The sequence below is a fragment of the Sitodiplosis mosellana genome, unplaced genomic scaffold, assembly GCF_009176505.1.
Source record: "Sitodiplosis mosellana isolate CC-2019 unplaced genomic scaffold, AAFC_SMos_1.0 Smas_scaffold_18, whole genome shotgun sequence".
NCBI classification, from domain to species: Eukaryota; Metazoa; Arthropoda; class Insecta; order Diptera; family Cecidomyiidae; genus Sitodiplosis; species Sitodiplosis mosellana.
Window position 1 is genome coordinate 596,883 of NW_022595260.1, and position 12,244 is coordinate 609,126.

At 34.6% G+C, this 12,244-nt stretch overlaps 1 protein-coding gene across 34 annotated transcripts in view; it reads right to left on the bottom strand.

Annotated features, from left to right (window-relative positions):
* LOC129568370 (TLD domain-containing protein 2) overlaps positions 1-12,244 on the bottom strand; it is a 109,570-nt gene that overhangs the window by 31,280 nt on the left and 66,046 nt on the right. For 29 of the 34 annotated variants that reach the window (XM_055446137.1, XM_055446123.1, XM_055446124.1 and 26 more), the window contains exons 3-4: positions 7,261-7,712; positions 6,631-7,100 (exon numbers count right to left, since the gene is read on the bottom strand). The exons of 4 other annotated variants lie outside the window; for them this stretch is intronic. In XM_055446137.1, coding sequence (XP_055302112.1) covers positions 6,631-7,100; positions 7,261-7,512 — 722 coding nt within the window. In that variant the 5' untranslated portion in view covers positions 7,513-7,712. Of the gene's footprint in view, positions 1-6,297; positions 6,315-6,630; positions 7,101-7,260; positions 7,713-12,244 lie in introns of those variants that run through there. One more of the 34 variants, XM_055446147.1, reaches the window with a different exon arrangement.

Sequence of the window (12,244 nt, forward strand, 5' to 3'; positions counted from 1 at the left end):
TACGAATACATATATGTTCGGAAACATGGAGAAGATTCGTGTACGGTTCGTTTCAGCCTGTAACCGAATTGATTTCTCAAAAAAGCCGTAGAAAATTGCTTAAATTCATGTAAGTGACTTGGTTAGAATAAGGTCAGTTCAATCGAACTAAAATAAAAACTTATAGCGATATACTATTTTGAGCGCTGTGAAAATGCGCAACGGCGTATCATATTTACGTAGATTGGACTCTCTTAGTCGACAAAATACAAAATGTGGAAAAAAACAATTTAAAGTTAATTTTTTTTCTGCATTCATTTGAAGGTAACTTGATCTCTTTAAATAAATATATTACATAGAAGCTTACTCGTGCAAACACACGATTTCATTGGTGCGAACGAGAGAGTGCGTGAAATGCATATTTTCTCAGCTTGGCTCGACTTTGTTTTCAGTATACATCGTCCGATTTAAATTTTCTATTGCACTGAGTTTGTATAAAACAAAATTAAAAGAGACAAAAAAATAGCGAGTTGTGAGACAATTGTCTCATATATGCACACATTTTATCACTTGAGTTTTCAACTGCACTCGTTTGCACTCGCACACTATGGCCAACTGTCGACTTGGTCGTAAAAACAAACAGTAGCTGTAAAACCATTACATTAATTGTCTATCTAGTCGTCGCACTGACCGACTATAAAAGTACAAAATACACATATTATAGAATGTCGTCGCTGCTACTGCTGTTTGAATGTTATGTTTGTAATTGCTTGTCGCACCGTGCCATGTACCGGCCCGCTACAATAAACTGAACCAATTAAGTGCTAGTACGTTTGTGAGAATAGCGAATAAACTTTCCCAAGGAAAAATGCAGTATTTATCTTTTTTTCACTCTCTCTCTTTCTTTCTCTGTAATACGCTCTCGTCTGCGTACATTGAAGCATTTTACTAAATTGGAGTTTCGGCAATACAACTGTGATGAGTCAACATACACCAAATCTTTTCGAACCTCTTTTTCATCACAGAGAAACTAAAAAAAGTATCGTCTTTTGTATTTATTTTGTCATTTTGCTCTTAGCCTATACCAATGGTACACCATGTTTGTAATGCTATTTTCAGAGCTTGAATACAAAGGAACGCAGCGATTGGCTATATTTTTACAATTTTGTTTACACTTTTCTTTCACGAACGGGAAAATCATTCTATATAAATTGAGCAGGAAATTGGCTTGTACGAAGTCTTTTCCTCGGCAAAAAATTATTTTGCTCGAGTTTGTTCAACAATCTGGCACAGCAGCTCTTTGTAAAATGAGCAACACAAAAATTTGGCTATTCTGTTTGTATAGAAAAAGTATAAGATGATACAGACAAATGGGTTTAAAAATAGTTTGTTTACCGATAGCCGCTGGCAAGCAAAACCAATTTAATCATGTGCATGTTCTACGCTGCGTTGATCACCAAAGAATACAAACGAATAGAACGGTTCTCAACATTTCTAGTTATGAATAAGCGTTGAACTCATTTTCTCATATGAATGTGAAATAAAAATTCGTAGCACAAAAGCATGATATCAGCGTGTAATAGATATAAATTTTAATTCCATTCTCATTCTCTTTATATAGAATTTATGTTCTGTTTGCTCACGCCAAACAAAAGTGAAAATGAGCCGCTCTGAGAGAGAACAAAAAAGGCATTTTCGAAACAAAGATGCTATTGCAAAGCAATGCAAATTATTCGTGAATGAACAAAAATGCAAATAAGTCGTACATTGGTTGTTTTCGCTATGTGATCATTTGAATACGTTCCAAAATGAGTCATAAACAACGAAAAGTAAAACAACAAAACAGTGAACAAAACTGAAATGAAAAGAAAATAAAAGCGAAAATATTGCGCATCGAAACATCAGCGCATAAAAATGTGCTTATATTTGATGTCGCAGTACGTTTTCATGAAAGGACAACGATCTTTCACTGTTCCACAATTTTTTATGGGGTTCATCGGAATAAAAACATTGCAACGAGCAACAAACGAACTCACCCAAAAAAACGCTTATAACTAAATTGTTGAAAGCCAGTTTTTTCTGTTTCATTTTGCGACGATGACCGTCAACTAAGGTTCCAGATTTTAATTACAATACGCAAATTTTCGTTCATTGGTATTTGTGTAAAATTCCTATGAATGCCTGAAACCTGAATTACGAAATTTCAGGAGAAGCAGAACGTATTCAAAACGTTAATCGACATGTTTTGTATGTGTATGATGAATGCTAACTGAAAATTTGTCAAATTTGAACCCATGAATATCAAAGGAAACTACACAGAGAAAAATGAGGCTACGTTCAACACCACAGAACATTGCAAAGTGTCAAAACGCAACAGTATTTGTGAAAATCACAACAAATGTTCAGATTAGTATTTGTGTGGAACGCACCCAAATTCGTACTATATTGACAGCCAAACATTTGTTGCGATTTCCACAAATACTGTTGTAAAATGCCAAAATTATGTTTTTGTATTGGTGAAACCATGTTGGATTTCTCTCTGTGTAGTCAAACTGGAGAAACCTAATACAGTTGCGCGTAATATGATAATTACCCATCAAATTGTGGTATAGTTTTCCTAACATATTTCGATTTTTTTCAGAAAAAGTGTTTTTCAACAAAATTCGATTTTGACATTCTGGGGTTTTAAATTCGGATTTTGTTTAGTTTCTCACGAAGAATTTTTTGGTGGTTTCAAATTGAAGCTTCGATTGAGCATTTTGAAAAATTAACCCAAAAATACTAGTTAATAAGATACCGATCTTATTAACATATTAATATTAACATATTTTCGTTATTAACCTGGCAAATTTTTCAAAACGACTCATCATAAATGAAAACTGAAACCACCATAAAATTCTTCATGAAAAACTGAATAAAATTCAATTCCAAAACCTCAAAATTTCAAAATCGAATTTTGTTAAAAACACTTTTTCTGAAATAAATCGAAATATGTTAGGAAAACTATAAATTGTGGTCTAAGTTATTCCGGCTGTATTCAAATTATGTTTTGGCAGAAATACGATGATATAAAAGAATTAGTTACCCACCAAGACTTTGAAACCACTTAAACTTTCTATGCTCAATCAAGGAAGTTTTAGGCACTTTTTTCTTTTGGTGATGTCCAAAACAAAAAAATTGAGTGGCTGACTGCCATTTAATGAAAACATAAAAATGGCGATGCCGACATATCGATCGTAAGACGAACGCTATTAGCGAGCGAAACACGTTTCAAATTTAACCGGATAGCGACACCGTGTTGAAATTTCAGCATGTATATCACGTACAGAATAGCGAGCGTTTAATCGTTTCATTTTGTGTCGACGATTTATAAAACTATATGAATTGTGCGTGCTCTGTCTGTTTCGATTTGAAAAAAAAAACGCTGTTTATTTGTGTTGCAAAAGCTGGACGTAATGACAAGCTTGCGTCAAAACAGAATTTGGCCTGGATAAATTTAAGCAGAGATTTTCAGAATTCGGAATTTTGAATTCGAATTAACATTCGCTGTTATTCGTGCTGTTGCTTCTGTGTTGGGAAAAAGTCGGATAGAGTCATGTCATGCTAATGACATTTTAATGGGCGCTTCATTTTTCCGTGCTTGTTCACATCAACTTAGAACTGTGTATATTGTTTGGTTTCCATTTGAAATGAACTAAATTCGTGCAAAAATTCCTCCAATTTTCTGTTCTGAATCCAATCAAAATAAATTAGTGTGGGACGCTCATGCAAAAGCTTTCAATACAGGGGTAATTGAATGTTAAATCCAGTGGTGTTACTGTCAACAGTAGCAATTGCTGTTTTTCCATTTCCCAAACATATGACGGAAATCTCAATGCTTTTCTTTGTGGTCTGAATCATCGTTTGCGTATGTGGCGGTTGGAATGCACAATAAGGCGAAATAACGATTCAGTTGATCAGAAATTTGAGTTTCCATTTACATCAGCATCTGCAGTGGTTGTGCAATATATTCAAATGCTCAAAATTCCATGATTCATTTCATCTGCGTCGATCTGATATACACGCCAATAATTGTCAATTCCGACATAGATTCCGCGATGTATGCTTCATATTTGGTGCATGGCAGAGAACATCATGCGGATTGATAGTGGCCGGGAATAGCACAGAAAAATCGGTGACTACGAACAAAGGAATCTGAAGCGAGTACAAGGGTTTGGTAATCTAATCATATATGTTTGGATGAAACGCTCACTCGAAGAATTCGCAATGCAAGTTCTCGCTTGAATACGGAATAAATGCCACCACAATGGCAAATGAAATGAGCATGTTCATTGCATGATGAAAAAAAGAGACGCAGACCTAGCGCGTATTTTATTCAAGCGGATTGTAAATCGATTTCAATGAAATCCTCACCATTTAAAACGGAACATGAACGGTAAAAGGGCTGTCATTTGAGTGTTTGTTCGTTTTTCACTTTTTGAATCAATGGCCAAGAATTTTGTATTTTGAATCAATTCCACCGAAGAGTTCTACGCTACTATTGCTGCTTTTGCTGCTGATGATGACGATGATTTGTTTGTGTCAGTTTTCGGTTTGATTTTTGATATTCGTGCTCCTCGTGGAAAAATACATAAAAGACATTTCATTTGAAATTCATCAGGCAAAGTAGCAACAAAGAAGTTTGCAGCGTGGATACAGCTAGAAATGCACTGACAATAATGCTTAATGACATTTAATTCGCAATGTGGAAAAAGCATACGACTGTATATCTTAATAACGAATTCCGCCACGGAATGAACGCTGAAAATGACAGAGAATTTCAAACAGAGTAAAATTATGGAACATAACATAAACGACATAAACTGCTACACACTGGCAACACATCTACACGAGTCAAAAGAAAAGGAAAAATTCGTTTCCACATACACAAAGGCAAAACAAAGGGAAAAACTGCGCGCTGCGGTGTTGAAAATGTTAAAAATCACGTGAAAAAAATGCTACCCTTCATTCAAAAACACCAAGCACAGCCGAGCATAGCAAGAAAGCAAAACGGCAAATGAAATGACGGTTACAAATGAAATGAAAAATGCATAAAATGTCGCAAAACGTACGTCGTGCTACTGTGAGTGGTGCGTTTGAGTGGTTGAGCTAACGAAATACGTTGCTCCTATCGCGTATTTATGTTGCTATTTTCGTTGTGTATATTTTGTTGCATTGGCTTTCATCTGATTCTAGCGCAGTGATTTTTACCATTTGCAAGCCACCGCAGCATTCATCTTCGACTCGTTTTCCATTTGCTGTTCGCTTTTTGCATATTTTTGTATTACACTCAACGTTTAAATCAATTCTGAAGCTTCGTAATTGAATTAATTGATGTGAAACATAAAATATCCCCAAACATACAGAATATTTCTATAAAACGAAATGTTTGTCCCGTTTTCTTTGCAACGGTATTTTTTAAATTATTAAATGTTTGGTCTGATCTGTTTCAATGATTTTCATCATTTTATTAAAAATTTGAACGGGGTATCGACATCTTCGTGATGAATGGTGAAAAAAAATGAATTTTCTGTGTACTACTTAAAAATGCATTGGCCATTTCAAAAATTCCAAATTCACGGAGAACCAATTACCAAATCGAGACATCAGATTTCTCGTATGTTTGATTTTTCGTTGTAATCATTTTTACATGTTCGAATGCATGAAAAATATTCTATGTATGCGTTATTTGCGACTGCCTGAGCTTATCTATCGATTAATTGTGGTCACATGCATGTGGAGTGTTTCTTGGCTCGTCACAATTTGCTATTTTTATCGTTGGATTTGCTCATTTTTCATGCACTATACATTTTCCAATTCGTTCGATCTTTCATTGCACGGTTATAATTTTTTGAATGAATGCACAAACATCACTATTTGGCGATTTTCATTTCGATTTAAGTTTCCTTGTGACCCTTTTTTCATCAGTATCAGCTTGAGGCGCAGGTAATAATTATAGATTGGAATTGCTTTCTGAACGATAAAATATTTAAATTATTTTATTCATTATCCGGAGAACAAGAGTTGATGTAATTTCTCTTATGAGAAATATTATTGGTTGTGGTGATTTTTTCTGGTCACGTGTTCAGTGGATATCGATTGAGTTGTTTAAAAACAATAACAATGAAAATAGAACTTCACCCAGAATGTTTTTAGTAAATGGCCATTTCTCCCTAAAATGGGTGGCTTATGAGCTTTATTCGGTTTGTTCGAATGAATACATCAAATACCATGTTTGCAAATTGATATGAAAAGAAGCCCTTCCAAAATCCAACTTACATAAAAACCCGAAAACTCACTGATTGAAGCTGTGTCAGTTCAAGCTTTCAATGTGGGACGAAAATTAGATGGACTGGTTAGCATTCTTATGTGGAATCATTGAGTCTTTGCGTATTCCATTGATATTAGTACCGAAAAATCGATCATTTAACTAAATTAATTTGATTAAATGAGAAAAAAACGTCTTAGTTCAGTTGTTGATAAACACAAGGCGTTTTGATCGATAGATAAGTGATTTGTTTGTCAGTTATTTTTGGATTCATTTATATATGCAATTAATAAATAATTTAAATTATCGTTGATAGATATTATTGGGCGTATGAGCGTGTATACCTTTGTTTGATGTTATCGGGAACAAAAATGTTCCACCAAGAATGTCGCTTTTGACGGCTGTATTCGGTTGGTGGTGAATCAGCCATCACTTCACTAATTGAATTGCCATTTAGATCATCGATATCGCTGTCATCAATTACCGATGAGCTAATGCTGCTCGGATTCGATGAATTTTTGCGACGACGTCGTTCAATTTTGGTGTGCCACGTGGAAGAACGGCGCCGCTTATCTTTATCTGGTGTTGATGTGAAGAGTGACTGACGTGGTGATCCAACAACGATGGGCGGCGATGTGGAGAATGGTGACGACTGTGTTTGTTCATTTTCGTCACTGCCATTTCCATTCAAATCATCATCAGCAAAATCACAGAACTTTGGCGTTCCATTGCTGTCATTTTCATTCTGGTTGTTTTGATCCCTTGAGTCACGCTTCTCACTGGCCACAGCTGTTTCATACGATGCATCTTTATTCTGTGCTCATCCAATTCAGCCACACACGTGATTTCAATTTAAAACAGAACGAAACCAAAAAGTGAAAACAAAGAAAAAGTAAATAAAAATCAAGAATGGAATGAAAGGTAGGACAAAAAAAAAGGTTATGACGAAAATAAACAAAAAAACATAAAATCACCTTGTTCTGTCGACCGAGAAAAGCCGTTGCAATAGAACTGCGCCGTTTGGATTTTGGATCCGTTAGACCGCGGCCACCGGCCAGCAATCCAATCGCCAGCGAACTACGACGCGGTGCCTTTGGCGGTAGTGTTGTTGGTATTTCTGGTAAAGCATGACTAGCTTCTTCTTCTAAAGACATTAATTCAGGGATCGAATTCGTACTCCAATCCTTGCGCTGTCGATACTTCCCTTGGAAAAATACGCTCGTCATTTTTCAAAATCAGTTGGTTTTCCTTCTAAAATACCCCAGTTTTGATAAGATGTTTTTGTTCTTTCTTGCTGATTTTATTTGACGCAAACACCAGGTTTTTATCAATTATTCGTCGTTATTTCGTTGAAATCTCAATTAAGGAGTTGGCACTTCATATGTTTGTAATAATTGAGTAGGTAATTCGTAATTATAAAAATGCTCTGAGATAAGAAATAAGAAGAAAAAAAGAAACGAAAAAAAATAAAAAAATAAATACACAACAGAATAATATATAAAATACTATGTACGAATCAAAAGATTATGGCTTGCAAGTGTGAGAGAAAACGGTAAAAGTTGACAGGTATTCATATTATGAATTGCATATTGAGAGATCTGACAGTATCCAAGTGGGTTACATATAGTTTAGTCGAATTTTTGACGAGATTTATCGTCTGTATTTCAATTTACATTTATGATAAAGTAAAAACAGCACAACGCTTTGCAGGGTCTAGTGCAAAAAAAAAATACTGCCGCTTTTGGATTTTATGTGCTCCAATTTTTTATGGAGATAGTCTCAACTTTCTATTGTTTGCTGTGTGATAAAAAATGATAAGCTTGCACGTCGCGTAATCCCAATGCCAATGTATTAATAGATAAATTGCCAAATGCTTTGTATGTGTGTGTGTGTTTGCCACAACAAGTCTTTATTTTGCATCGTAACTTTATTCTCGTTAACAAATAACAAAAAAAACATTGTAGAAATAATCGCTGTTGTGCACGATATTTAATTTTGCCATTCATAATGAATGAACTTAATAAGGCAATCAAAATGGCGCAATTTTGTTTGATAGATGTTTTTTTCTATCACGAATGTATCGTTCGAATTAACATCCAGTTGTAATAAATTTGAGCTCTCTATGTAAATATGCAAATCGAGAATTAATTAAGTGCCATTGACTGCATAAAATAGACGGAATCATATTTCGCGCCGCTTAATACAGAAATGTTTTTTGTTATGACATACCTATTGAGTTTTCATTGGTTTCGGTTTTAGTTTTGAGTGGCTTAAAAATGAACAAATCATTTGCTATGTGGCTTTAATATGAATGTTCGGGGGCGGTCGAACAATTTCAATTACTTGAAATAAAAATGTCAACACCACATTACTGCACACTGTATGTAGTCTCTTCTGATTGATTTTGTATATTGAAATTGACAAACCACTATTCATAGCGATTTAATGACTTTTTGAAGGGATTTTCGCAGATTTGGAAAGAACACTAGCAGAAATAGCACTTTCGGCAAAAAACAATTTCATTTGCATATACAGTGACAGTGCCATAATAGAAAATATGCTAGTGTTCTTTAGCTCTCAGCTGATGCAATATGTTTTTATGCTTCCAATGATACTCAGAATCAAAAGGTCATAAAAGATAATTAATTTATTAACTAATACAGTTCTCCATCGAACTATTTTTCTTTGAAAATTAAATTGTTTGATAATTTTCCTTTTTTCATTTTTTGTTGAATTTTTTTTCAAGTTGAATTTTTTTTGAAAATCATCAAGTTTCAAAATCCATAAAATTGCACAAAAAATCAAAAATAAATTTAACAAAAAATCAAGAAAAGGAAATCATCAAATAATCGAAATTACATTTAGTACATTTTTAGTACTGTTTTAGTACTTTTAGAACTTGGCCTGCAAAGCTCTTGAGCAGTATTACAAAGTTGTTCCAGACTCCATTGCTCTATTTCGATCAGTTGAGGAGTTAAAAGAATTCAAAAAATGCTCAAAAATGTTGTTTGGTAGCCAAAATTGATTTTCAGCCAATAAAGTGGACTGGGTGTGGTTTTTTCGAGTTGATGCGTTCTGAAGAGTTGTTAAATTTTTGTTGGCTATAATTTTGAAGAAGAGAGTGAGTGAAAAAAATGCATTCCCTGCGAGTAATGGTCGAAAAACTGAAAAAATTTAACATTTTTCGGACATTTTACCCACTTGTATCCACCAAATGTGATTTTTTTGATGAATCGTTGTAAAAATGACTGAACAATGTTAAGAATTGAAAAAAAAGCGAAGTCAAGCCGAAACATACGATAATTTCTATGGAAATGAGTCTAATTTTGATGTGGAAATGAGTCCAATTTTGATGATTTTATTGATTTTTCGACAATTCCCAACATCTCCAACTACATAGATTTTCTGATTTGTGTGGATGTAATATAAATCGCTGCAAAAGGTTTGTACGTGTCTTTTTCATTGATGCTCATAATCCAAGCTAGTGCTGCTATTAACTTTCCAAAATAGCGTACACTGAGCAGGACCCTCACTAGAGTGGTCCAAAAAAAAAAGATGGTCGAAGAAAAAAAGTGCCGTCCAGTTTCGAAAATTATACCTCAAAAAAATAGGTTTTGTCCAAAAAAACGATATGGGTACCATATAAAATTCCGTGCCAAGTCCCATATCAAAATTTTCATGACAGCGATTTCGGAAGTCATTTTAGATCGCAACATTTCGACCGATTCCATTATTCTAGCCAATTTTTGGCAAAAACTGTTGATGAGGTTTTGTTTGGCTCGTCAATATCTACAACTTTTACCAAGTCATCAGCCCTTGAAAAGGCCTTCTGGGCCAGTTACAGTGTAAAATAATCGAAAAAATTGCAATTTTTCGGCATTTCTTACATTTTTCGCTCTACAAGTCACCCAGGCGGTGGACTATTGTTCAGTTTTCGACTTGCGTTGTGTAGCCAAAACCTGTACAACAATTTTGGTACTTGTCAGATTGCGATTTGGATGGAATTTGGCGACAATTGATTCACACATATAAGACAAATTTCAGGCCAAAATGAGCAAATCATAAACATGAGCTTCGGTTTGACAGGTAAAAGCAAATGATTTCTACCTTTTCTGCCTTTCAACATCTAGTATGGTCCTTTATGAACATTTTGGGTACTCACATGACCAAATCGAGTGATGTTTTTACATATTTCTGGCCTCATATTCGATTTCAACTCTAAAAGAATCGACTTTTGCCAAAAAATCCTTAAATATAGGCTTTTTAGGGATAGTATCTTAGCGTAAAGTTATTTTTTCTCGAAAATATGGGGAGTCCACCCAGACAAAAACTCTCAAAATTAACTTTTTAGGGTACCTCCCGAACAAAAGTTACGTTTTTCATGCATTTTTCTATGAAAATATCATTTTTTGTTCGGAAGGTACGCCAAAAATATACTTTTTGGATGAGTTTATTAGTACAAAGTTATTTTTTTCGAGAAATATTGGGAATCTACCCACACAGAAGCTCTTATAAATGATTTTTGGGGTATCTCTCGAACAAAAAATGATATTTTCATAGCAAAATGCATGAAAAACGTAACTTTTGTTCGGGAGGTACCTTGAAAAGCCAATTTTGAGAGTTTTTGTCTGCGTAGACTCCCCATATTTCCGAGAAAAAATAACATTACATCAAGACACTATCCCTAAAAAGCCTATACTTAAGGATTTATGGCCAAAAGTCGATTTTTTGAGAGTTGAAATCGAATATGAGGCCAGAAATATGTGAAAACATCACTCGATTTGATCATGTGAGTACCCAAAATGTTCGTAAAAGACCATACTAGATGTTCAAAGGCAGAAAAGGTAGGAGTCATTTGCTTTTACCTGTCAAACCGAAGCTCATGTTTGTGATTTGCCCATTTTGGCCTGAAATTTGTCTTATATGTGTGAATCAATTGTCGCCAAATTCCATCCAAATCGCAATCTGACAAGTACCAAAATTTTTGTGCAGGTTTTGGCTACACGATACAAGTAAAAAACTGAACAAAGGTCTACCGCCTGGGTGGCCAGTAGAGCGAAAAATGCAAATATGCCGAAAATTTACCATTTTTTCGGTCATTTTACACTGTAACTGGCCCAGAAGGCCTTTTCAAGGGCTGATGACTTGGTAAAAGTTGTAGATATTGACGAGCCAAACAAAACCTCATCAACAGTTTTTGCCAAAAATTGGCTAGAATAATGGAATCGGTCGAAATGTTGCGATCTAAAATGACTTCCGAAATCGCTGTCATGAAAATTTTGATATGGGACTTGGCACGGAATTTTATATGGTACCCATATCGTTTTTTTGGACAAAATCTATTTTTTTGAGGTATATTTTTCGAAACTGGACGGCACTTTTTTTCTTCGACCATCTTTTTTTTGGACCCTCACCATGTTTCGATAAAAAGTTATAAATTGGTTCTCAAGTCCCGATTAAATTATAATTACAATAATTACACTGCTCGACACGGGAGGTTTTTTTTGGTGCCCTGGCGAGCTATTTACAGGGCTGGAATTAGGCCTCAAATAATGAAGAAATGCATCATATTTTTTTTCAAAGTTGGCTCAATTTTACGATTTTATTAAATTTTCCGTTTCTACACACAGAAAAGAATCCCCGGAAATTTTGGGTGTTCGCCGTAAAATTTGACATTTATATATAAATTTCTATATACATTTTACCGGCAACACTTGAATTTTCCGGGCGATGACATAATTTCAAATATTCCAACAGAAATTAGCGCCATCTGTCATTTCAAGCGGTAAAATATACATAGTATTTGATAAAATGTTCGAAAATATGTCATCGCCCGGAAAATTGAAGTGTTGCCGGTAAAATGTATATAGAAATTTATATATAAATGTCAAATTTTACGGCGAACACCCAAAATTTCCGAGGATTCTTTTCTGTGTGTAGTATACAGCTTATTGTAAA